At 45.6% G+C, this 27,313-nt stretch overlaps 1 protein-coding gene across 1 annotated transcript in view; it reads right to left on the bottom strand.

The window, feature by feature from the left end:
• Positions 1-23,777, bottom strand: part of nup160 (nucleoporin 160) — a 104,678-nt gene extending 80,901 nt beyond the window's left edge. The window contains exons 1-8 of the mRNA XM_072271361.1: positions 23,650-23,777; positions 19,829-20,039; positions 18,052-18,274; positions 17,488-17,566; positions 17,138-17,252; positions 16,038-16,193; positions 7,084-7,164; positions 3,112-3,209 (exon numbers count right to left, since the gene is read on the bottom strand). Of these exons, the coding sequence (XP_072127462.1) occupies positions 3,112-3,209; positions 7,084-7,164; positions 16,038-16,193; positions 17,138-17,252; positions 17,488-17,566; positions 18,052-18,274; positions 19,829-20,039; positions 23,650-23,777 (1,091 nt within the window). The remainder of the gene's footprint in view (positions 1-3,111; positions 3,210-7,083; positions 7,165-16,037; positions 16,194-17,137; positions 17,253-17,487; positions 17,567-18,051; positions 18,275-19,828; positions 20,040-23,649) is intronic.
• Between the last annotated feature and the right edge of the window lie 3,536 nt (positions 23,778-27,313).

Here is a 27,313-nt window from a genome sequence, read left to right as displayed (position 1 = left end):
AGTCACCCTGCATCCTCCTTACAGCTAACACTGTCGCCCAGCTTCGTGTCATCTGCAAACTTGGAGATGCTGCATTTAATTGCGTCGTCTAAGTCATTTATATTGTAAACAACTGGGGTCCCAGCACTGAGCCTTGCGGTACCCCACTAGTCACCGCCTGCCATTCTGAAAAGGTCCCGTTTATTCCCACTCTTTGCTTCCTGTCTGCCAACCAATTCTCTATCCACACCAATACCTTACCCCTTTTGAAAATCCAAATGTACAACATCCATTGGTTCTCCCCTATCCACTCTACTAGTTACATCCTCAAAAAATTCTGTGAGATTCGTCAAACATGATTTTCCTTTCATAAATCTATGCTGACTTTGTCCGATGATTTCACCACTTTCCAAATGTGCTATTGTCACATCTTTGATAACTGACTCTAGCATTTTCCCCACCACCGATGTCAGGCTAACTGGTCTATAATTCCCCACTTTCTCTCTCGCTCCTTTTTTAAAAAGCGGGGTTACATTAGCCACCTTCCAATCCTCAGGAACTAATCCAGAATCTAAAGAGTTTTGAAAAATTATCACTAATGCATCCACTATTTCTTGGGCTACTTCCTTAATCACCCTGGGATGCAGACCATCTGGCCCTGGGGATTTGACTGCCTTTAATTCCTTCAATTTACCTAACACCACTTCACTACTAACATGTATTCCCCTCAGTTCCTCCATCTCACTGGACCCTCGGTCCCCTACTATTTCCGGAAGATTATTTATGTCCTCCTTAGTGAAGACAGAACCAAAGTAGTTATTCAATTGGTCTGCCATGTCCTTGTTCCTCATGATCAATTCACTTGTTTCTGATTATGGTATGCAGTATTTAATAAATAACTACAGAGCAAGTCATACTCTCCTTTCATCTGCAGTCCGCTCTGTCCAGGAGGAAGACTGAGGGAGAGAGGACACAGACCATTTCTTCACTTCTCAGACAAAGCATGAGGAAACAAACTGAACATGTCACCTGACAATCATCAGCTAATTTAGTACATACTAGGATCTGGGTCTTTCCTAATATTCCTACACAATCTGATCCACTGAATTAAATCAAGGGTGGAAGGAGGAAGTGGAGATTTCATCAGTCCAATGTTGAAATTCAAAATTATACTGCCAAAAACTAAATTGATATCTTGAATTGAAGACAAACTGTTATTGAAACCACATACCCATCCAACACTTTCTTCAGTTAGACAGCACAGTGGAGCTGTAAACCAGATTCAGTCCTGACCTCAGGCGCTATGTACAGTGTTTCCATATTCCTACAGTGACTGCATAAATTTCCCCTGATGTCCCAGTTTCTCCCACATCGCAAAGACGTGCAAAGCAGTGGATTAACAGGCCACTGTAAAATGCCCCTGGAACATAGGTCAATGGTAGAACAGGGACATTGACTGAAGTGTGAGATGGGTGGGATTAGTTGTAAAATGCCCCTGGAATACAGGTCAATGGTAGAACTGGGGACATTGATGTAAGTGTGAGATGGGTGGGATTAGTTGTAAAATGATTCCTTGACGACTGCAGATTAGAAAAGACTACTTTTCATGTTTAAAGCGCTACAAACGGTTAATTATTTAATATGATTTAGAATAAAGCTATTAGAATTATTAAATCACACAAGGCCAGTGAAGTGGTGAAGCTAAATAGTATAGCTAACGTAACCTTACATTTGAATGTTACTTTAAATTGTGATACGAGAATAATAGGCCAATGGTATAAACTGGAAGAACAAAAATCACAGAAAGGACAGGAGATGAAAACACAAACGAACAGGAAACAACTGGCTGCTGAGAGGAATCAAATGTAAACTCTTTTAAAAGAACATCAAGGTGGCCATATGAGATACCTTCACCTACAGTAATGTGGTTACAATAAGCTGGACCTTAGAAGTGCAACACCACAGCGGGTGCAAATCATATTCTAATCTAATCTTTTATTCTCTACATTTCCTTATCCTCTTTGGAAAACAGCAGGCCACTCCACTCCCATTTCCCCACCAAATCATCTCATTTGTCTAAGCCAGGGTTTCCCAACCTTTTTTATGACATGGACCATTAACTGGAGTCCACGAACCCCTGGTTTAAGCAATTATAGTGTAACACACCAAGGAATCACAGACCCCATCTTCCCATTCATCTCTTGCCCAAGTCAAAGAGCCATTGCAAATTTCCAGGCAGAAGGATACAACCATTGGCCAATGATGCACAAAACTACAAAGTCCTTAATTAAAATCCCACATCATTATGTGCCTTGTCATATGATGTAGGTGATCACCATCTTTTGACGATGACTGTTCTTGGCAAATTTTTCTACAGAAGTGGTTTGCCATTGCTGCTTTCTGGACAGTGTCTTTACAAGATGGATGACCCCAGCCATTACCAATACCCTTCTGAGATTGTCTGCCTGCCGTGAGTGGTCGCATAACCAGGTCTTGTGATCTGCACCAGCTGCTCATACAACTATCCACCACCTATTCCCATGGTTTCATGTGACCCTGTTGGGTGGGCTACACAAGACACAGGAGCAGAATGAGACCCCTCAGCCCATTGAGTCTGCTCCACCATTCCATCATGGCTGATCCCGAATCCCATTCAACCTCATACACCTGCCTTCTCACCAATTCCTTGATGCCCTGACCGATCAGGAAACGATTAACTGCCGCCTGAAATATACCACGTACTTGGCCTCCACCGCAGTCTGTGGCAGAGCACTCCACAGATTCACTACTCTCTAGCTAAAGACGTCCTCCTTACCCCTGTTCTAAAAGGTCGCCCTCAATTTGGAGGCTGTGCCTTCTAGACCTGGATACCCCATCATAGGAAATCCCCTTGAAATACATCTTGCCCAAGGATTAACTGTAGCCTAGTGGAGGGAAGGGCCTCCTTTGGTAGAGACACATCTCCACCCCACCACTGAAAAAATCCTGCAGAACTATTATTAATGGGCATAATTTACAGATGTCAACAGTAACAATGGAAAGTTTCCCAAATGCTACTTTTGATGTTAATTTTATTCTAGAAATTGGTTAACAATTCTTGTTGCTGATTTGCCAGCTTCACTGAGAACTTACTGCTCAAAGTTAATATATCTAACATTGGTCTGGTTCTCCTCATCCTGCCACAAGGCCCAGATATCAGTGGGAGTAAGGGCAAAATCCACCAGCGTTTCCTATGGAGAGAACAGAGTATAGGTGTAAACCAGCCAGAATCACATTCCACCAACCTTAGCCAGTGCTATTCTTTTACGTAGTTTTGGTCCACTGCAAAGAAAATTGTAGGTGGAAGTTCTTAAGTTACTATCCCCATGAAAGGCAGTTGTCATGTTTCATAATGGAAAGAGTAGTCAAGGAGGAAATAACGAAGTCCAACAAAGTAATATTCAATTCAAATACAGCCAACAGCTACACTAAACAGATACACAATAGCTCAAATCACAGCTGCACTTACAAGCTCATGTCAGATTTAAAGTGGGCAGAGCAAACTACCCAGGCAGAGAACTGGAGTGTGAGGATGGTCTCAGTATCCTTCTCATAATGCACAAATACCAGAAGCTTTTCAGATGAGGCCATATGGTTGGAGCTTAGTAATAAAAAGGAGTGAATGAGAAGAACACACATCAAAGTTGCTGGTGAACGCAGCAGGCCAGGCAGCATCTCCAGGAAGAGGTACAGTTGACATTTCAGGCCGAGACCCTTCATCAGGACTAACTGAAGGAAGAGCTAGTAAGAGATTTGAAAGTGAGAGGGGGAGGGGGAGATCCAAAATGATAGGAGAAGACAGGAGGGGGAGGGATGGAGCCAAGAGCTGGACAGGTGATTGGCAAAAGGGATATGAGAGGATCATGGGACAGGAGGCAACATGCTTCCATAAGCGTGAAGGGCAAGGATGGCAAGTCCAGGGAAACTTGGATATTGTGGTTAGATTAAGAGAAAAAAAGGAAGCATTTGGAAGATATAATACAAAGAATACAGAGAAGGCCCTCCAGAAGCATAGAGAGTGTGGGAACAGTATATATAAAACAAGAGCAAAGAAGGGTCACAAAATTAAGGAAAATCCAAACGCATTTTACAAATACAAACAAGGTAAGCAGGGAAAGTGGGGGGAGGGGTGGGCAGGTTGCCCATTGGGGTCCAGAGGCCGTCTGTGCTTGGAGCCACAAAACATGGTCAAGGTCTCAAATGAATACACCTCATCTACATTCACCAAGAGAGATAGCAAGAATACCTTTCTCGTAAGGCAGAGGTGTCCGAGACTGATGAGCAGAGATTACAAGTGAGGGGTTATTGGTTTAGGGAATCTGAGGAAGAACTTCTTTCATCCTGTGGGTGGTTGGAATCTGGTAAACACTGCCTGATGGGGTACCTTTGAAACTACAAGGGTAAAAAGACCCTGATGGGAGTTGTATAAACCCCCAAATAGTAGTGAGGATGTGGCTTACAAATTACAACTGGAGATAGAAATGCATGCCAAAAGGACAACGTTACAATAGTCATGGGGACTTTTATATGCGGGTAGATTGGAAAAATCAGGTCAGTGCTGGATTCCAGGAGTGCTAATTTCTAGAGTGCCTACGAGACGACTTTTTAGAGCAGCTCATGGTTGAGCCAACTAGAGGATCAGCTATTCTGGATTGATTGTTGTGCAATGATCCAGAAGTGCTTAGAGAGTTCAAGGTAAAAGAACCCTTAGGGCAAGTATCATAACATGATCGAATTCACCCAGAAATCTAACAAGCTAAAGTCAGATGTATCAGTATTACAGTGGAGTAAAGGGAATTACAGAGTCACAAGAGAGGAGTTGGCCAGAAATGATTGGAAAAGTACACTGGCAGGGATGACAGCAGACAGCAATGGCTGGAATTTCTGAAGCAATTCAGAAGGCACAGGATATATACATCCTAAAGAGGAAGTAGCATTCTAAAGGCAAGATGACACAACTGTGGCTAACAAGAGAAGTCAAAGCCAAAGAGACAGCATATAATAGAGCAAAAAATAGTGGGAAGGTAGAAGATTGAGAAGCTTTCAAATACTGACAGAAGGCAACTAAAAGAGTCATTAAGGTAAAGATGAAATACAAAAGTATGCTAGCCAAAAATATTAAAGAGGATACCAAAAGTTTCTTCAGATACATAAAGTGTAAAAGAGATCAGAGTGGATATCGGACTGCTGGAAAATGATGCTGGAGTGGTTGTGATGGGGGACAACAAAATGGTAGATGAATTCAGTAAGTATTTTGCATCAGTTTTCACTGTAGAAGACACGAGTAGTAGGGTGGAAGTTCCAGGTGTCAGGGAGTATGAAGTGTATGAAGTTACCATAGAGAGAAGGTTCTTGGGAAGTTGAAAGGTCTGAAGGTAGATAAGTCACCTGGACCAGATGGTGTACACCCCAGTGTTCTGAAAGAGGTGGCTGAAGAGACCACTAGATTCTTCAATAGTTCCAGAAGACTGGAAAATTCCAAATGTCACTCCACCCTTCAAGAAGGGAGAGACACAGAAGACAGGAAACTATAGGCCAGTTGGAAGGATGTTGGAGGATGAGGTCTCAGGGTACTCGGAGGCACATGATAAAATAGACCGTAGTTAGCATGGTTTCCTCAAGGGAAAATCTTGCCTGACAAATCTGTTGGAATTCTTTGAAGAAATAACAAGCAGGACAGACAAAGGAGAATCAGTTGATGCTGGCTACTTGGATTATTAGGCCTTTGACAATGTGCCACACATGAGGCTGCTTTACAACCTACGAACCCATGGTAGTACAGGAAAGATTCTAGCATGAATTAAGTAGTGGGTGATTGGCAGGAGCCAAAGAGTGGGAATGAGGGAGCCTTTCTGGCTGGCTGCCGGTGACTAGGGGTGTTTCACAGGGGCCTGTGTTGGGACAGATACTTTTTACATTCTATATCAATGACTTGGATGATGTAATCGATGGCTTTGTTGCAAAGTTTGCAGACAATATAATCAAAGGTGGAGGGGCAAGTAGTTTTGAGGAAGTAGAGATGCTACAGAAGGACTTAGATAGATTAGGAGAATGGCAGATGGAATACAGTGCCAGAGACGTGCATGGTCATGCACTTTGGTACACAAAATGAAAGGACGGGCTGTTTTCCAAATGGAGAGAAAACACACAAAAAAAAAACAGAGGTTCAAAGGGACTTGAGTCCTTATGCAGGATTCCCTAAGGGTTAATTTGTAGTTTGAATCTGTAGTGAGGAAGGCCAAATACAACGTTAGCATTAATTTCAAGAGGACTAGAATATAAAAGCATGAACGTAATGCTGAAACTTTATAAAGCACTGGTGAGGTCTCACTTGGAGTACTGTGAGCAGGTTTGGGCCACTTATCTTAGAAAGGATGTGTTGAAACTGGAGAGGATTCAAAGGACGTTCACGAAAATGATTCCATGATTCAATGTCTTGTCATATGAAGAGCGTTTGATGGTTCTGAGCTAGTATTTACTAGAATTTAGAAGAATGAGGGGTGACTTCATTGAAAACTATCCAGTGGTGAAAGCCCTTGTTAGAATGGATGTGAAGAGGATGTTTCCTATGGTGGAAGAGTCTCATACCAGAGGACACAGCTTCAGAATAGAGGGGTGTTCTTTTAGAACTGAGATGAGGAGGAATTTCTTTAGCCAGAGAGTGGTGAATCTGTGGAATTGCTTGCCACAGGCAACTGTGGAGGCCAGGTCTTCATTATATTTAAGGCAAAGGTTGACAGATTCTTAATTGGTCAGGGCATGAAGGGATATGGGGCGAGAACAGGGGAGGTAGGAGACTGAGGCTCAGAGGAAAAATGGATCAGCCATGATGAAATGGCAGAGCAGACTCGGTCTAATTCTACTCCGATATCTTATGGTCTTATTATGAACCAAGTGCCAAGTGGATTAATATAGGTGGGTGCTGGATGGCTGATGGTGGGCTGAAGGTTTTATTTGTTGTGTTCTATGACAACGATGGAATGATCCATAGGTACCCCAAGTGTGATAACAGTTAGCTGCAGTTTCACAACAAAATTGTTCATGGGCTTAGGAAGGTTGACGTACCTGTGTGGAGAAGAGAGTTGAGATGTGATCTAGACTGTAGCGGTTACTCTCCATGCAGCACACCAGCTGGAAGACACAAAACTGGAGAACAATACTGAAGATGAGTGGTGAAGTCTTCCTCTGAGCTTTATGAGCAATAGAATAGCGATCCTAATATGTGACTAAAATCTCAACAGACTAAATCAGTGCTCTAGTTGTAGTTCAAAACGCACTGGGGAAATCAGGAGGATTTAAATCCAGTTAATAACCAGGAACAATGGCTGATTCCTTAAGGCAGGGAAATTATTGGATTTGGGTCTAGATTGTTGTTTTTATTTTCCCTCGCTGTTGTTGGTTTCCTTTTACTTGGTTACACATTTGTCTAATCACCTGTTTGTCTATAAACCTTTAGCAATGAGTATAGTATTTAGTTCTAAGCGTCTGTGGTTTATTGTCTGCAAAGCAGAAGACAGTACCTGCTCAGGGTTTCTTATCTAATCAAGTTTGGATCGGTTTACAGTATAGAGAGAGTCTGTGGTCAAGTTCCTTTGTTTGGCGTAGTATCTCAGAAAGGCAGTGCCCATTATTCACGACCTCCAGCACCCAGAGCATGCCCTTTTCTCATTGTTACCATCAGGTAGGAGGTACAGAAGCCTGAAGGCGCACACACAGCAATTCAGGAACAGCTTCTTCCCCTCTGTCATCAGATTCCTAAATGGACTTTGAACCCGTGAACACCACCTCACTTTTTAAATATAGATTATTTCTGTTTTTTGCACTATTTTTAATCTATTCGATATACGTATACTGTAATTGATTTACTTATTATTTTATTATTTTTTTCTTCTATATTATGTATTGCATTGAACTGCTGCTGCTAAGTTAACAAATTTCACGAAGCATGCTGGTGATAATAAACCTGATTCTAATTCTAATTCTTTACTTGCCTTGTTTGCTGGTCAGACTAACCTTTTTTCTAACCTGTATTATGACAAGCATTTAATAAAAACAACTATAACCATAAATTTACATGTCATTCTTGACAACATCTCTAGATCTAACAATATCAACCAGCCTGTATTAACTTCAGATCAACCAGCTTACTTTTAATTGCCCTCTGAAATAATCAGTACATTAATCCATGGAAGACAGCTGCTTGAATAACGCCCCCACCAGCATCCAACAAAGAATCAGTATCAGGCACAACTAAAACTTGTTCAGTCTGGCTAACCTGCAAAGCCTTGCCACAAACATCTGGGGTACGTGTCTAAATTGGGACAGTTGTCCGACAGCCCAGTCAACAAAAGCTTGACATAGCCATGTGTCTTGGTCAATGTCTCACATTACGACTTCATGCCTGGATATTGCCTGCCTCAGACTAGACTAGATCAGATTCAACACCGGTTACAGACAATGGTATACAGGTCAAAGTGCTCTGCAAATACTGAATTCAACTCCAGGGTCCCAACATCTTCTGACATGTAGGTAAATAAGCAAGGAGACCACCGAGAGTTTTCCCTCTGCTCTTGAATCAGTACTGCTCTGCAATGAACACAGCCGCCCAGATACAGCACACCGAGCAGCAAGAGCACTTTCATCACTGACCATGCCACAAAGGACATAGCCACCAGCCTGAGTATGCTGGTGTGCAAATAACTTAAAGTTCAAAGTAAGTTTATCATCCAAGTACATATATGTCACCATATACAACTATGAGATTCATGTAGGCATACTCAGTAAATTCAATAACCATTATAGAATCAATTACAGACCACACCTAACAGGGAACACAGTGCCATATGCTAGTAAGGATAAGAAAAGGAGGATATGGGAAATGAAAGTGTGACTGAAAAAAAATTGATATGTGAGGAGGGATTCAGATTTCTGGAGCACTGCAATTTCTTCTGGTGCAGAAGGCACCCTTACAAGGTCAAACTGCAGCTGAACTTGAAGGAACCAATACCCTGATAGGCAGATTTACTGGTGCTACCAGTGGGGGTTTAAACTAGATTGACAGAGAGGTTGGATATTTATTATCAAGGAGACAAACGAGGCTGGAAAGTGACGCAAATGTCTGCGACAGCAAGTTGAATAAGCACAACAGGCAAGAGAACGGCAGGGAGTGAGGAAGGCTCGTTGGAGAGGTTTGATAGGTGAGGTGATGAACTTAGGACTTGGATAACTTTGTGGGATTGGGACATTATAGCCATTACGAAAACATGGCTGAGGGACAGGGTAGTTCAATGTTCCAAGGTACACGTGCTTCAGGTGGCAGAGGAGTGAAAGAAATGGAGGAGAGGAAGTTGCATTTTGATTAAGAGGAATGTGACTGCAGTAGTTAGGGATGAAATTACTGAAGGATCACCCAGAGAGATTTTATAGGTGGAGTGAGAAGTAAGAAAGGGATAATTACATTGTTGGGATTGTACTATAGGCCCCAAAATAGTCAACAGGAATTAGGACACCAAATATGCAGGGATATTGTGAAGATCTGCAAGGGTCAGTGTTATCATAGTCGGGGATTTTAACTTCCCTAACATATACTTAGACTGCTATACTGTTAAGGGCTTAGATGGGTGGAATTTTCTCAAGTACAGGAATGGTTCCTTGGGCAATATAGAGGGCCCTACAAGGGAGACGGCAAAACTCCACCTACTCTGGGGTAATAGGACAGGGTAGTGGCTGAGGTGAAAGTGAGGAGCCCTCTGGAACCAAGAACCATAACTCTACTAGATTTAAAATAATATGGAGAGAGCCAGAACCAGTCCACAGGGTTATGATCTAAATTGGGGCAAGGGAAATTTCGACAGTATGGAGCAAAGGCTGGTTGGAGCAGGTCGCTTGGGAAAAGAGACCACAGGAAAGGGGGAGGCTAATAAAGGTGAGATAGTGACAGCTCAGGGTTTGCATGTTCCAGTTAGAGTGAAGGGCGAGGCTGGTAGGAGTAATGAACCCTGGATGGCAAGGGTTTCTGAGGGTTTGGCCAGGAAAAAGGATTCATGGGTTAAGGACAGAGTTCAAATAAATTCCTAGAGTACAAAGGATAACAAAAAAAAGTGCACTCAAGAAAGAAATCAGGAGGGCAAAGAAAGAGGCATGAGATAGCTTTGGCTCAGAAGTTTAAGGCAAATCCAATGAGATTTTAATGAAGAGAGGGAGAAAATAGGGCCCCTCAAAAGACGAAAGGAGACATTTTTGTGTGGTGCCACAGGTGGTTAAGACCCTTAATGAATACTTCACCTATTTTTACTGTGGAGACAGACATGACAACTTGGAACTAGGAAAAGCAAATGTGGAGGTCGTGGGGATAGTCTGCAACAGTAGTGGAGCTGGATGTCTTAAAAGGTACAAAGGTAGACATATCTCCAGGGCCTGACGGGGTATATTCAAGAACATGTGACAGACTAGAGAAGATTATCATTAGCCATGGGTGAGGTGCCGGTAAACTGGAGGCAGTGAACGCTGCGCCTTTAAGAAGGGTGGCAAAGAAAAACTTAGGCCAATAGGTCTAACATCTGAGGTAGGTAATTTAGTAGGAAGGATTCTGAGGGATAAGATACAAATACATCTGGAAAGAGTGGTTGATTACAGGTAGTCACCACAGCTTTGTGTGTGGGAGATCGTGTCTTACAAACTTGGGTATTTTGATGATGTGACCAAAAAAGGTCACAAGGGCAGAGTGGTATACGCAGTTTATATGGACTTGGGTGAGGCCTTTGATAATGTCCACATGGGAAGCAGATCTGAAAGGTTATATCACACAGAATCCTAGAAGGATTGGCTAATTGGATACCCAATTGGTTTGACAGCAGAAAGCAGAGGGTGAAGGTAGAAGGCTGTTTCTCGGACTAGAGGCTCATGACTAGTAGTGTGCCTCGGGGCTTGGTGCTGGGCCCATTGCTGTTTGTCAACTATACTCAGTGGTCACTTTATTAGGTATATGTGTACCTCTGTTAATGCAAATATCAAATCAGCCAATCATGTGGCAGCAACCCAATACATAAAAGCATGCAGATATGGTCACGAGGTCCAGTTCCTGGTCGCCCAAACATCAGAAAGGGGAAGAAACGTGATCCACGTGACTTTGACTGTGGAATGATTATCGGTGATCTCCTGGGATTTTCACACACAAACTGTCTTTACAGTTTAGAGAATGATGTGAAAGACAAAAATCATCCACTGAGTAGAAATTCTGTGGGCGATAATGCCTTATTAATCAGAGAAATCATAGGAGAATGGCCAGATTGTCTCAAGCTGACAGAAAGGCAACTGTAACTCAAATAACCTTGTGTTATACAGTGGTGTGTAGAAGGGCATATCTGAATGCACAACACACTGAACCTTGGAATGGTTCAACTTCAGCAGAAGACCACACCTGGTCCCACACCTGTACGTAATAAAGTGGCCACTGAGTGATTTCGATAAGGATGCACAGGCATGGTTAGTAAGTATGCAGGTAACAGTACAATGGATATAATGCAACACACACAAAATGCTGCAGCAACTCAGGTCAGGCAGCATCTACAGAAATAAACAGTCCATGTTTCAGGCCAATAGATATAATAACAGGCAATGAAAATTATCAAAAGTTACAGGGGGATCTTGATCAGTTGAGTAAGTGGGCCAAGGAATGGCAAGTTAAGTTTTATTTGGATAAATGTGAGGCGTGGTATTTTGGAAAGTCAAATCAAGGTACGACTGCAGTGAATGACAGAGGCCTGAGGTGTGTTGAACAGAGGCACCTTTGGGGTTCAAGAACATCATTCACTGAAAGTGAGCTCATAGCAAATAGAGTGGTGAGAAACCTTTGGCATAGTAGCTTTCATAACTCGGGACACGAGTATAAAAGTTGGAGGGCACGGTGCAGTTGCAGAGTGTGCTGGTCAGGCTGCACTTGGAGCACTGTGTGCAGATTTTGTCACTGTGAAAGGTGGAAAGAGTGCAGGAATAGGAGGAGCTAAAGATGGTGCCAGAGGTTTTTACAGACCTGGGCAACTTCTTCCAGTTCCTCAGTGAAACTGTTTAATTCTTCTCTTTTTGCGTCTCTTTTCTACTTTAAGGTGGCTAGGGTTCTGTCGGAGTCCATGATCTACAACTGTAGCTCAAACTACAGTTCTTCACGGGCAGTGGGTTCTCGCTCTCAGAACTCGTGGTATTTCAACATCTTGGTGTGGCCTGGAAGACGCGCGCCTTCAGGGTGTGGCCCTGTGGCTTTCTCGCCAATGCTGCCAACTGAAGCATCACAGGGGAGTAAAACATCGAGGCAGCGGGTGACATGCACAGCTTTTGGAAAGCCTCTGCACTCAAGTGACCTCTCTCTCTCTCGATGGTGACAGAGAGTCTGGTGGTCTTTGAACTGGGGGCTCGGACAAACAACGTGGTAATTGTTCTCGATGTGGCAGAACAGTATCTCCCTCTCCCTCATTAGTGAGAGAGAGAACCTATCGAGATGTTGAAGTGTTGGGGTGGACAGCAGCTTTTGATGGACTAGACCATGTTTGCTATTGCTTGCATGGTCAGTGGATGCTTTTGCTGGAGCAAGTGAGGGGAGGGGGACTTTGGGGTTCTAACGTTTTCTGTCATTCTTTCTTTGGGGTATTTTATTCTGTTTCTTGGATGTCTGCCAAGAGTAAGGATTTCTCAGGTTTTATACTGTATAGATTCTCTGAACAATTGAAAATATTTCTAAAGATACAGCCAGAACGTGAAGGATTGAGTTTTAGCAAGAGGTCTAACAGACTACAACTGTATTCCTTAAAGCACAGGAGATTGGAAAGTTATTTTGTAGAGGTGTATAAAATCATGATAGGCATAGATATGGTGAGCATGCTCAGGCTCTCTCTCCAATTGTTGTGGAATCAGAAACTATATGCCATAGGTGCAATATGAGAATGATTTAATAGGAACTTAAGGGAGAAATTTATTTTAAAGCAAATGGTGATAGCTATGTGAAATGAGAAAACAGCTGAAGCAGTTATAATATTTAAAAGACAGTTGGAACGTGTACTGGAAAGGTTTAAAAGGTTATGGGCCAAACTAGCTTGGACAGCATGGATCAGTTTCCATGTTGTCTGACTATAACCCTATGATCCTACTTGACCGCATTCTAAGTAATTTGTCTGCTACAGGTCTACCACAATACTGGTACGAGTCTCAATTACTATTCTTGAAGAACCTCATTTCGAATTCTCTCTAACATGTAGCACTATAACAATGTCAAACGCAATATATTCACAATAAATCTATCAGCTCGAATCTAGGCATCCTGGCGATGCATCAATCCATCAGCAAAGCTGTAGTGCACTATAGCCTGTAAACTGAAATCTGAAGTCATCTGATATCCTTCACTTTACCATTACCAGCGAGCCTGGAGAACAACACTGGCTCAAAGAGGAGGATAGATTCAACAGAGAAGTAGAAAGTAAAAGTAGGAAAGTAGAAATCTACAGCACATTACAGGCCCTTCGGCCCACAATGTTGTGCCAACCATGTAACTTACTCTAGAAATTGCCTAGAATTTCCCTACTGCATAGCCCTCTATTTTCCTAAGCTGCATGTACCCAATGGTTCATACTATGTATGCTGCAAGGTCCATTGTTGTTTGTCATCTACCATATATTAATGATGTGGTAAACTGGATCAGCAAATATGCGCATGACACAAGGATTTGGGATACAGTGGACAGTGAGGAAGGCTATGAAAGCTTGAGCAGGATCTGAACCAGCTGGAAAAATGGGCTGAAAAACAGCAGTTGGAATTTAATGCAGGCAAGTGTGAGGTGTTGCAGTTCGGTCTGTTTCTGTGCTGTAGTGCTGTGTGGCTCTATAAGATTAAAAAGTGTCAGAAATTTAAATAAGAGCAAACTGGGTTATACTATCTATCAACTTCTAAAAGTTTAAATCTATGCCCTTGAAAAAACACAATACTTAGAACATGAGGAATAAAAAGTAGTAGTAGGCCAAGTGGCCCCTTGTTGTTTCTCTATCATTTAATCAGATCATGGATGATTCAGCTCATGTACCATTTTCTTCCTATCCCCGTCTAACTTGTTTCCTATATTATCGGTCATTCATGTAAGATGCCAATTATTTAAAAACAATAAAATATTTTTTTCCTCTGAAATGGCATTGTTGTGCAGATAATAACAATAATAGTAAACAGTAAAAATGAGGTGACAACCAGGCTATATATTACTAAACACAAACACGAGGAATTCTGCAGATGCTGGAAACTCGAGCAACACACATCAAAGTTGCTGGTGAATGCAGCAGGCCAGGCAGCATCTCTAGGAAGAGGTAGAGTCGACGTTTCGGGCCGAGACCCTTCATCAGGACTAACTGAAGGAAGAGTGAGTAAGGGATTTGAAAGTGGGAGGGGAAGGGGGAGATACAAAATGTTAGAAGACAGGAGGGGGAGGGATGGAGCCAAGAGCTGGACAGGTGATAGGCAAAAGGGGATACGAGAAGATCATGGGACAGGAGGTCCAGGGAGAAGGAAAAGGGGGAGGGGGGGAAAAACCCAGAGGATGGGCAAGGGGTATAATCAGAGTGACAGAGCAAGAAAAAGGAGAGAGAGAGAGAGAGAGAAAGAAAGAATGTGTGTATATAAATAAATAATGGATGGGTTACAAGGGGGAGGTGGGGCATTAGCGGAAGTTTGAGAAGTCAATGTTCATGCCATCAGGATGGAGGCTACCCAGACGGAATATAAGGTGTTGTTCCTCCAACCTGAGTGTGGCTTCATCTTTACAATAGAGGAGGCCGTGGATAGATGTATCAGAATGGAAATGGGATGTGGAATTAAAATGTGTGGCCACTGGGAGATCCTGCTTTCTCTGGCGGACAGAGCGTAGGTGTTCAGCAAAACGATCTCCCAGTCTGCATCGGGTCTCACCAATATATAGAAGGCCACATCAGGAGCACCAGACACAGTATATCACCCCAGCCGACTCACAGGTGAAGTGTCGCCTCACCTGGAAGGACCGTCTGGGGCCCTGAATGGTGGTAAGGGAGGAAGTGTAAGGGCATGTGTAGCACTTGTTCCGCTTACAAGGATAAGTGCCAGGAGGGAGATCAGTGGGGAGGGATGGGCGACGAATGGACAAGGGAGTTGCGTAGGGAGCGATCCCTGTGGAAAGTGGGGGGGGGGAGAGAGAAAGACGTGCTTAGTGGTGAGATCCCGTTGGAGGTGGCAGAAGTAATGGAGAATAATATGTTGGACCCAGAGGCTAGTGGGGTGGTAGGTGAGGACCAGGGGAACCCTATTCCTAGTGGGGTGGCGGGAGGATGGAGTGAGAGCAGACTCGTGTGGGGCGTCTGGTTGACCAACGTGGTTGGTCCCAGGCGGCGGGTCGAGAAGGTCAGAGGGGATTGAATGGTGGAAAGAGGACCCCGTTACTTGAGCTCCAACTGTTGTGCACGAAGTGGTTGAACTTTGATAAGTTTGGCGCCTTTTACTTTCCTTTTATATTTTATCTCTATTAATTACATAGTTCCAGTAAGATCTATAAATTGTAATCATTTAATCACATATAGTGTATTGTCTGTTATTTGGCAGGGTGGGGTACATCACACAGCATCCACACAAACTTGATTACCCAGTTTGGCGGGGCCAAAGGCTGCTTCCCCTAGACAAAAGCGAGTTCAGCAAGCCTGAGGTTTATTAGGGGGCTATACACACAATGCCTCCACTTGGAAATATATTACCTTTGTTCATCACCAAGCTGGAACTCTGTGGCTAACAGAATGTGGAAGTTACGACAAGGATTGCTACCAATTGATCATCTTCAATTGAATTCTACAAACGTAGATGGATATTGAAGTCTGGAAACACCCATGTCATACCGGAACAGAAAATACTAGATTTTAGCGATAATGAGGTGGCGCAAGTCAATAATGAAACATTTTATAGAACTGAATACAGCTAGAAATGTTGAATGTTTATCTTGCAGAAGGCTCCGGAAGGTCTTGCAGTACCTGTCCACGTTTAGGGTAGTGCAGGTAGACCCCTAGGAAGAAGCCGGAAGAGGAGTATGCCAGACGCAGCTTGTGACCCAGACTGCCGGTTTGTCTCAGCTCCTTACTGGCAGGCATGAATGCCAGCATATCCGCAACCATCAGGCATATCTGATCCTAAACAAAACAATACATAGTGGTTAGTGCTGGCAAGCCAGCTAAAAGACTACAGCAGCTGGGTGCCGTGAATTTCAATGTGGTTGATAAAAATTATTAATGAAAAAAATCATCTGACAACTTCCAGCTTTGAAAAAGAAAAAAATCATAAATCATAAGTCACCACTTTGCTCGCCAGCTGGCACTGTTCTTTCAAAGTGTCACCTCCCAGGGGTTTGCTGAAGTTACGACATTAGATGCTAATTATAAGTACCACAGAAGTTAGATCTGGCACTTCACAGCTTCGAGTTGTATCAGGAAATACGTGCTGTTGCATTGTTGATCAAGAGAATCCACAATGATCTTACTGATGACACAATAAGCTTGTATGTCTCATTTCTTTCCCTTCTCAACCTCTGATATTCACAAACTGTTTGATCCAATGTTATTTATTTTAGTAAATATTAATAAATCAGGTTGTTGGTAATAATAATCCTATACCGTATACATCAAAGGATATGGGACTGTGGCTCTGGGACCAGGTGATATTTACAGGTGGTCTTATATCAACTATTACAACAGTTATAGGGATATATTAGATCCCCAGATAGATGAAAACTTGGGTATCTGACTGGAACAATTGCTGCAATCTCAGCTGAAGCACAACACTTCACACAGTGTTTATCTTTGTGAAGGGGACACCCAGAGAAAGGTTTTACATGATACTAAATGTACTATCTGCCATGATAATCAGACACTCAATACTACCTTGTGTGTTCATATTCTGTGAATTATTCTCCACACACAATATTCTCCATGTAATTTAAATGTTTAAAAAAAAGCACAACTCTTACCTAATGACCTAGCCACTGTCAACTGCAGATATAAAGTTGTTGCAGAAATGTTCAATACTTTCCCTATAAAGGTTTAAGCTACACCTGATCACCAAAACCCACGATACGTACCTTATACGACCAGAGTCGCAGTTTATGGTCCTGACACAGAGCAAAGATAAATGCATCCTGTTCCAAGAGCTGAACTGCAAGGCTGACGGGCAGATCTGAGGCACCTTGCTCGCCTCTGCAGAGCACAGAAAACTTCTGGTTATCTTTTATCAGTACCTATTTAGCTTCTTTAGCCACAATTGCTCAAACCCTTCTGCCATTCATTTCTATTATGCAGGACGGAGGGGCAACAAACTCCCCTTACCTTTTTAATTTACAGCAGAATAGACGACACAACTCCCCCATCCCCCAACCTCACTAGTCCAAGTACAAATGGATAACCAAAAGAAGACAGGCTTGCTCACACTGACCTGATAGCGGTTGACATCCATCCTGTGAGCAGCCTTTGCATGACAGAGCTTTGCTTCAATTCCACTACAGATACAGAGCCTGGAACAACACAACACCCACTGCATTCAACACTCAATTCTCCAGCAAAACACTATTTTATTGAATCTTGGTTGGGAAAGCACAATGAACAGATACATAAGGGTGATTTCAAGGATGAAACTCACATTAGAGAGGGTTTGAGTTGTCTATGTACAGAATAGATTCGAAGACATTAGTCACAGGCTGAAATCAAGTTAGAGGACCTTAAATGCCATAAATCCCAACCCACTACCACTTTAATAAACAGATGCACTAGGATGCTTTGAACTGTAATTGTGCTCAGTTCAGTTTCTTCCTGCCCTCATCCATAAGAACAGATCCTGCTGCTTCACTAAACTCAGTCTCAACTAGCTTGGCCCATGAGACGTACTCTGATAAAAGAACGTATTATATAATAGTCAACGCTGTAAGTAGATCACAGAGCTTACACAAACCAGCCTTAGACAATCAGTTGTGATTCTATCTGATGATAAAACCTACATTACCTCCGGTATGATGCTCAGGAAGTTGGATTATCAGAATCCCACCAGATGCAGAAGCCAGTGCAAACAGTGCTGCTCCATCACTATCCAGCCAGGTCGCCGATGCTGTTGAGTTAATAGTGTGGCCGTGGACACCAGGAATCAAGAAACTATGCACTGGATCGCGCAGGTTCAGCTTCCCAATGTCAGTAAAAATGGACTGGATACGACCGTCACTGACCAGCTCCTGCAGAGAGAGTGACAGCACTGAGGCAGATCAACACAGCCAGGGGAACCAACAAAGCAGGCAACCATCACTTATAAACTTGGTTTCAGTACAATAGTGACTGAAGATGGCCTTTCCTGAGTGAGTGAGTGAATGAGGAAGAAATGCGGCTTGTTTTGCTGTTGTTGTGTTGTGTTGTTTTGCTGAGCATTGCGGGCATGCTATGCTGGCACTAGAATGTGTAACGACACTTAAAGGCTGTTCCTAGCACATGCCTGGGTGTGTTGGTTGTTAACACAAACTACTCATTTCACTGTATGTTTCAATGTACTCGTGATAAATAAATCTGAATATTGAATGAGTTTAGTCAGATTCCTACTTGAAGAACGTCGTGAAACTTAATTCAGCTTATACTTTTTTGAGCAATAGGAAAATCTCATCAGTCAACAACAGACGGAGGAAAAGCAGAGTGTTCGGGATCAGAGCCAAGAATATTGTCAAAAGATTTACCATAGCGCAGCCACAAAGCACCTGACTAGGGTGCATTATATGAGACTGTTCTCCTCACTCATCATTTCTGACCAGAAGCTTGACACCCTCTTATTCTGCCATCAATTTGGGCAATGTAACCCCAACCTGGTCCTTTACAAATCTTTAAAGCTTTGACAAATTAATCTTATTCCTTTCCAAATTGCTCGGTGCATTTTCACAAGCTTCCTTCAGATGCTCCATTCTCTTTCATATGATGAAGATGGAAATTGGAAACCATTCTGTTCTCAAGTTCAATGCTTTTCCCTTGGATGATTGTCCTCACTAATAAACAAAAACATGACCAGTGCCTAGAACTCCTGAATCATGTCCTACAAGAAACACCTGTAATGCAGCTGAAGGCAAGTCAGTTACCTACAGTCATTCAATCTGTCTTCGAGTTCAAACCCTACTGCAGAACTCGACTGCAAGTTTAATGCCAGCACTACCTTTCCAATGAAGTGGTTAGGAGGGGAGTTTCCTCACTTGCTTCGGCCATCCCTCCTACCTTAATCTATGACAACTGCAGTTCCTCCAAATCAACAGTAATTTGCACTTAGCTGACTGCAAGCACCCGACAAGTACAATCAGCCATTTGACATTCTGATTTTTTTTTCTCCAAGACATCGCTGGAGGTGACCGAACAAACCATGTTTCATCATTCTAGTCATGCTACTCAGTACCGTAGCACTGAATACACTCACCCACAAAGAAACACACCCTGCAAGGAGAATAAACTTCAAAACACTAACCTTCTCCAGAAAGAACACAAAACCTGATTTTGGAGACCAGCTCAGTGTACAGAATACACTGCATGGAAATGCACAAAATAAAATTTTAAGATGGCCAGTAATGCCAAGTAGAAATGCCAGCTCTAGGTATTTAAAGTCTCATGCTTATGCTTAGTCACTTCGGTCATGAGGACACCATATTATAACATCTCTACAGAGCAAGAACTTACAGACTACACAGGGTTCAGCTAACAATCGTCAGCCTGCGAATGATATGCTGACATGATACCAAAAATTGTACAGAAGGACCACTTACACTTCGGTACATGCGGGAGGGGTGGGGAAGTACGATCCGGTGCACAGTCTGGTTGGTGGCAATCAGGAGGGTCACACGGTCGTGAGTCTCGTGCACATGAACACCACCCGGCAGCACGTGACAGTTCACAAACCTAAGGCAGACTGTATTGTTGAGGAGGTTTGTATCCAAAGACTGTTCTATCATCTGCAGGGTGTCACCAGAACTGGTCCTGAGGATATCAGACATGGGGCATTAGTAGTTGAAACCAGAATCAGATTTGATATCATCGGCATATATCGCGAAAATTGCACATTACAAAACATAATAGAAAAAACTTGAATTACGGTAAATATATATAAAAGTTAAATAAATTGTGCAAAAATAAAACTAAAAAAGTGAGGAAGTGTTTATGGATTCAATGTCCATTCAGAAATCAGATGGCAGAGTGGAAGAAACTATTCTGAATCAATCAGCATCTCCCTTTCATTAAAATAATACAAATCTAGAGGGCCCACAGCCTCTTACAAAGAGTGATCGCTGCCTATTAGAAGCAAAGAATCATAGAAAGCCTACAGCACAATGCAGGCCCTTCGACCCACAAAGCTGTGCCGAACATGTCCTTACCTTAGAAATTACCTAGTGTTACCCATAGTCTCTATTTTTCTGATCTCCATGTACCTGTCCAGAAGTCTCTTAAAAGACCCTATCGTATCTGCCACCACCACCGTCACTGGCAGCCCATTCCACGCACTCACCACTCTTTGCGTAAAAAACTTATCCGACATCTCCTCTAGGTATGTGAGGTTATCCACTTTGGTGGTAAGAACAGGAAGGCAGGTTATTATCTAAATGGAATCAAGTTAGGAAAAGGGGAAGTATAACGAGATCTAGGCGTTCTTGTACATCAGTCACTGAAAGCAAGCATGCAAGTACAGCAGTCAGTGAAGAAAGCTAATGGCATGCTGGCCTTCATAACAAGGGGAATTGAGTATAAGAGCAAAGAGGTCCTCCGGCAGCTGTACAGGGCCCTGGTGAGACCACACCCGGAGTATTGTGCTCAGTTTTGGTCTCCAAATTTGAGGAAGGGCATTCTTGCTATTGAGGGAGTGCAGCGTAGGTTCACAAGGTTAATTCCAGGGATGGCGGGACTGTCATATGTCGAAAGATTGGAGCGAATGGGCCCGTATACGCTGGAATTTAGAAGGATGAGAGAGGATCTTATTGAAACATATAAGATTATTAAGGGATTGGACACGCTGGAGGCAGGAAGCAAGTTCCCGCTGATGGGTGAGTCCAGAACCAGAGGCCACAGTTTGAGAATACGGGGTAGGCCATTTAGTATGGAGTTGAGGAAAAACTTTTTCACCCAGAGAATGGTGGATATATGGAATGCTCTGCCCCAGAAGGCTGTGGAGGCCAAGTCTCTGGATGTTTTCAAGAAAGAGATGGATAGAGCTCTTAAAGATAGCGGAATCAAAGGTTATGGGGATAAGCCAGGAACAGGATACTGATTGTGGATGATCAGCCATGATCACAGTGAATGGTGGTGCTGGTTCGAAGGGCCGAATGGCCTACTCCTGCACCTATTGTCTATTGTCCTCTGTACCTACTTCCAAGCACTTTAAAACTGTGCCCTCTCGTGCTAGCCACTTCAGCCCTGGGAAAAAATCTCTCTGACTATCTGCACGATATTGTAATCTTCCCAAAGCACCCTGATTAACATTAAATTGCACTGATTTTAAACTGGTTGAGCCATTTTGTCAGCAGTTTTCTCCAGAAGACTCAGTATGGGGTTTTAATTTGGTTTTCTCAACTTACCTTTCTCATCCAAGGAAGACCTGCACACGTGTGCTACGGGTAGCAGCTCACTGAAAGTGAATAACCAGATGCATCATCAGGCCAAGGTCAACAGGTGGCTATGCCAGGTAGAATCTACAAGGAAGTGCTGCTTCAGAAGGCAGCGTCTGTCAAAGATCCCCACCATTCAGGCCATGTCATCATCTCACAGCAACCATTAGACAGGATGTACTGAAGCATGAAGTCCCACATGATTAGGTTCAAGAACAGCTACAACTATTCAGTTCCTGAACCACAAACACAGCCCTAATCATTACTTCAGTAAAGCAACAGTGTGACCACTTTTAAGTCGCAAACACGAGGAAATCTGCAGATACTGGAAATTCAAGCAACACACAAAAAATGCTGGTGAACGCAGCAGGCCAGGCAGCATCTATAGGAAGAGGCACACAAAAAATCCCTTCCCACCAATCTCCCTCCCGGCACTTATCCTTGTAAGCGGAACAAGTGCTACACATCCTCCCTCACCACCATTCAGGGCCCCAGACAGTCCTTCCAGGTGAGGTGACACTTCACTTGTGAGTTGGCTGGGGTGATATACTGCGTCCGGTGCTCCCGATGTGGCCTTCCATATTTGGCGAGACCCGACGCAGGCTGGGAGACCATTTCGCTGAACACCTACGCTCTGTCCGCCAGAGAAAGCAGGATCTCCCAGTGGCCACACATTTTAATTCCATGTCCCATTCCCATTCTGACATGTCTATCCACGGCCTCCTCTAATGTTAAGATGAAGCCACACTCAGGTTGAAGGAACAACACCTTATATTCCGTCTGGGTAGCCTCCAACCTGATGGCATGAACATTGACTTCTCAAACTTCCGTTAATGCCCCACCTCCCCTTTGTACCCCATCCGTTATTTATTTTTATACACACATTCTTTCTCTCACTCTCCTTTTTCTTCCTCTGTCCTTCTCACTATAACTCCCTGCCCAACCTCTGGGCTCCCCTCCCCCTTTCTTTCTCCCTAGGCCTCCCATCCCATGATTCTCTCATATCCCTTTTGCCAATCAACTTTCCGGCTCTTGGCTCCATCCCTCCCCCTCCTGTCTTCTCCTATCATTTCAGATCTCCCCCTCCCCCTCTCAAATCTCTTACTTTCTCTTCTTTCAGTTAGTCCTGACAAAGGGTCTCAGCCCAAAACGTCGACTCTACCTCTTCCTAGAGATGCTGCCTGGCCTGCTGTGTTCACCAGCACTTTTTGTGCGTGTAGTGTGACCACTCTGTTCACTTTGCAATAAATGGACTTTGTTTTATTTTAATTGTGTTCTTTTTTGTAACAATTGTCTATACTTTTTCTTGCAAATGCTGCATTTTTGATGCTACAGTGAGTGCCCATGATGCTGCTGCATGTTTTTTATATCTACCTGAGCATACATGTACTTATGCACATAACAATAAACTCGGCTGACTTTGTCGCATTAAGGCAAAATCTAGAGTGGCTCCATGTAGAGAGTCACTTAGCATTCATTCCTGCAATCACGGCCTTCGCCTTGCCTGATGCCGGCCCCCTAGGCCCGAGTCGACATAGCAGTATTGCAATCATGGCACCATAGATGTCCTGCATACAGGAGCTCTGGAATATACCAAGCTGGAGAGAAGTGCAAAGCACTACACAGTGTATTCCAATCTGGTGGATGACCAGCTGGTAAAGCATTTTGGAGATTTTCTTTAAATTCAGTTCAATGCTTCAGCAATGTGCCAACAAAATTTGTCCTGATCCATTAAGGCAATACCTCCCTTGTATGTAAAACACCAAGTTCAGCACCAAACAGCACTGACCTACAGCAAATTGTACTTCCATTGTGTATCACTAAGCAGCCAAAACATCAGCATCCAAAACTTTGGTATATACTGCTGTTCCTACTATGAGTCTAAAAATGATGATAAATGTAGCTAAGTGTCTCTGTTGTCAAAATATGCACCACCAGTCCCCAACAGCTACAGACAATCCACAAGGATTCCCTCTGCAAGAAATGCCTACCAGTGTATGAACCGATTTCTGGTGACAGACTGCAGTTTCCCACTTTCTTCATAGAAAAATCCGCCGGCACTATCGGAATACTTCACTCCTGGGACTGCATTCACACCTGGAGAACAGACACAAGTCATCAGCCACGCCTTCTCCGCTCACAGGCTTTATGAAGTCTCGAGCATGACATTCATACAGATCCTAAACAAGGACTATGAAGTAGATCAACTGTATGCAGAGAAATAATGCCATGGTTCATAAAGGCCACTTGGTGAAGATAATGAGCAGTTAGTTACGAGAAAAAGCATTTGAGAGAGATATTGAGGGACTGTTATAAACTTTTCCAAAAAGAATGGATTCCATTCCACCAGGCATAAGTTTGCAACAAGTTGGAAATGTGGAAAAATGGGATAGGTATTGCTGTGATCCAGCATAGACTCCATGAGCTGAAATGTTATGTTGTAAGGAAATACATAATATGCCGAGTGTTTTCCGAACGATCTTTTGACCTTCATCCTGAGATTATGGCAGCACAGACATTCAACACTAACACCTGTTCCCATCGCCAAAGCTTAGACACTATCATTAATTCAGAATTATAGAATTTGCTACTAAACAGTGCACAATGAATGCCTGCACAAGAACTGCAGTAGCTCAACTGACTGCACCATATAATTTTCAAAAGCAATAACGGATGCATGTTAAAATTCTCCTCGTCAATCACATCTTCAGTTAAATAACTGAAAAGGGGGAATGAATATCTGCAGCTGGGGAGAGCAGGGGACAGGGGTAGTTGAATGGAGGAACAAAGTGGTGGAGGGGGGACAGAGAGCGGGATGGATGAATGGGAGGAACACAGCGGTGGGGAGGGATGGAGAAGGACAGAGGGCGGGATGGATGAACGGGAGGAACACAGCAGGGCGGGGGGGACAGAGAGCGGGATGGACGAACGGGAGGAACACAGCGGGGTGGGGGGACAGAGAGCAGGATGGATGAACGGGAGGAACACAGCGGGGTGGGTGGGGGGGACAGAGAGCGGGGTGGGTGGGGGGGACAGAGGGCGGGATGGATGAACGGGAGGAACACAGCGGGGTGGGTGGGGGGGACAGAGGGCGGGATGGATGAACGGGAGGAACACAGCGGGGTGGGGGGACAGAGAGCGGGATGGATGAACAGGAGGAACACAGCGGGGTGGGAGGGGGGACAGAGGGCGGGATGGATGAACGGGAGGAACACAGCGGGGTGGGGGGGACAGAGGGCGGGATGGATGAACGGGAGGAACACAGCGGGGTGGGTGGGGGGGACAGAGAGCGGGATGGATGAACGGGAGGAACACAGCGGGGTGGGAGGGGGGACAGAGAGCGGGATGGATGAACGGGAGGAACACAGCGGGGTGGGAGGGGGGACAGAGAGCGGGATGGATGAACGGGAGGAACACAGCGGGTGGGGGGGACAGAGGGCGGGATGGATGAACGGGAGGAACACAGCGGGGTGGGTGGGGGGACAGAGAGCGGGATGGATGAACGGGAGGAACACAGCGGTGGGGAGGGATGGAGAAGGACAGAGAGCGGGATGGATGAACGGGAGGAACACAGCGGGGTGGGGGGGACAGAGAGCGGGATGGATGAACGGGAGGAACACAGCGGGGTGGGTGGAGGGACAGAGAGCGGGATGGATGAACGGGAGGAACACAGCGGGGTGGGTGGGGGGACAGAGAGCGGGATGGATGAACGGGAGGAACACAGCGGGGTGGGGGGGGGACAGAGAGCGGGATGGATGAACGGGAGGAACACAGCGGGGTGGGTGGGGGGGACAGAGAGCGGGATGGATGAACGGGAGGAACACAGCGGGGTGGGAGGGGGGACAGAGAGCAGGATGGATGAACGGGAGGAACACAGCGGGGTGGGTGGGGGGGACAGAGAGCGGGATGGATGAACGGGAGGAACACAGCGGGGTGGGAGGGGGGACAGAGAGCGGGATGGATGAACGGGAGGAACACAGCGGGGTGGGAGGGGGACAGAGAGCGGGATGGATGAACGGGAGGAACACAGCGGGGTGGGGGGGGACAGAGGGCGGGATGGATGAACGGGAGGAACACAGCGGGGTGGGGGGGACAGAGAGCGGGATGGATGAACGGGAGGAACACAGCGGGGTGGGGGGGACAGAGAGCGGGATGGATGAACGGGAGGAACACAGCGGGGTGGGAGGGGGACAGAGAGCGGGATGGATGAACGGGAGGAACACAGCGGGGTGGGGGGGACAGAGAGCGGGATGGATGAACGGGAGGAACACAGCGGGTGGGAGGGGGGACAGAGAGCGGGATGGATGAACGGGAGGAACACAGCGGGGTGGGTGGGGGGACAGAGAGCGGGGTGGGTGGGGGGGACAGAGGGCGGGATGGATGAACGGGAGGAACACAGCGGGGTGGGTGGGGGGGACAGAGGGCGGGATGGATGAACGGGAGGAACACAGCGGGGTGGGGGGGACAGAGAGCGGGATGGATGAACAGGAGGAACACAGCGGGGTGGAGGGGGACAGAGGGCGGGATGGATGAACGGGAGGAACACAGCGGGGTGGGGGGGACAGAGGGCGGGATGGATGAACGGGAGGAACACAGCGGGGTGGGTGGGGGGGACAGAGAGCGGGATGGATGAACGGAGGAACACAGCGGGGTGGGAGGGGGGACAGAGAGCGGGATGGATGAACGGGAGGAACACAGCGGGGTGGGAGGGGGGACAGAGAGCGGGATGGATGAACGGGAGGAACACAGCGGGGTGGGGGGACAGAGGGCGGGATGGATGAACGGGAGGAACACAGCGGGGTGGGTGGGGGGGACAGAGAGCGGGATGGATGAACGGAGGAACACAGCGGTGGGGAGGGATGGAGAAGGACAGAGAGCGGGATGGATGAACGGGAGGAACACAGCGGGGTGGGGGGGACAGAGAGCGGGATGGATGAACGGGAGGAACACAGCGGGGTGGGTGGGGGGGACAGAGAGCGGGATGGATGAACGGGAGGAACACAGCGGGGTGGGTGGGGGGGACAGAGAGCGGGATGGATGAACGGGAGGAACACAGCGGGGTGGGGGGGGACAGAGAGCGGGATGGATGAACGGGAGGAACACAGCGGGGTGGGTGGGGGGGACAGAGAGCGGGATGGATGAACGGGAGGAACACAGCGGGGTGGGAGGGGGGACAGAGAGCGGGATGGATGAACGGGAGGAACACAGCGGGGTGGGTGGGGGGGACAGAGAGCGGGATGGATGAACGGGAGGAACACAGCGGAGTGGGGGGGGACAGAGGCGGGATGGATGAACGGGAGGAACACAGCGGGGTGGGGGGGACAGAGAGCGGGATGGATGAACGGGAGGAACACAGCGGGGTGGGGGGGACAGAGAGCGGGATGGATGAACGGGAGGAACACAGCGGGGTGGGAGGGGGGACAGAGAGCGGGATGGATGAACGGGAGGAACACAGCGGGGTGGGGGGGACAGAGAGCGGGATGGATGAACGGGAGGAACACAGCGGGGTGGGAGGGGGGACAGAGAGCGGGATGGATGAACGGGAGGAACACAGCAGGGTGGGTGGGGGGACAGAGAGCGGGATGGATGAACGGGAGGAACACAGCGGGATGGGGGGGACAGAGAGCGGGATGGATGAACGGGAGGAACACAGCG

The sequence above is a fragment of the Mobula birostris genome, chromosome 11 (assembly GCF_030028105.1).
Source record: "Mobula birostris isolate sMobBir1 chromosome 11, sMobBir1.hap1, whole genome shotgun sequence".
In the NCBI taxonomy this organism is placed as follows: Eukaryota; Metazoa; Chordata; class Chondrichthyes; order Myliobatiformes; family Myliobatidae; genus Mobula; species Mobula birostris.
The sequence above is the reverse complement of the archived record's forward strand: the minus strand, read 5'-3'. Positions and strand labels throughout refer to the sequence as shown.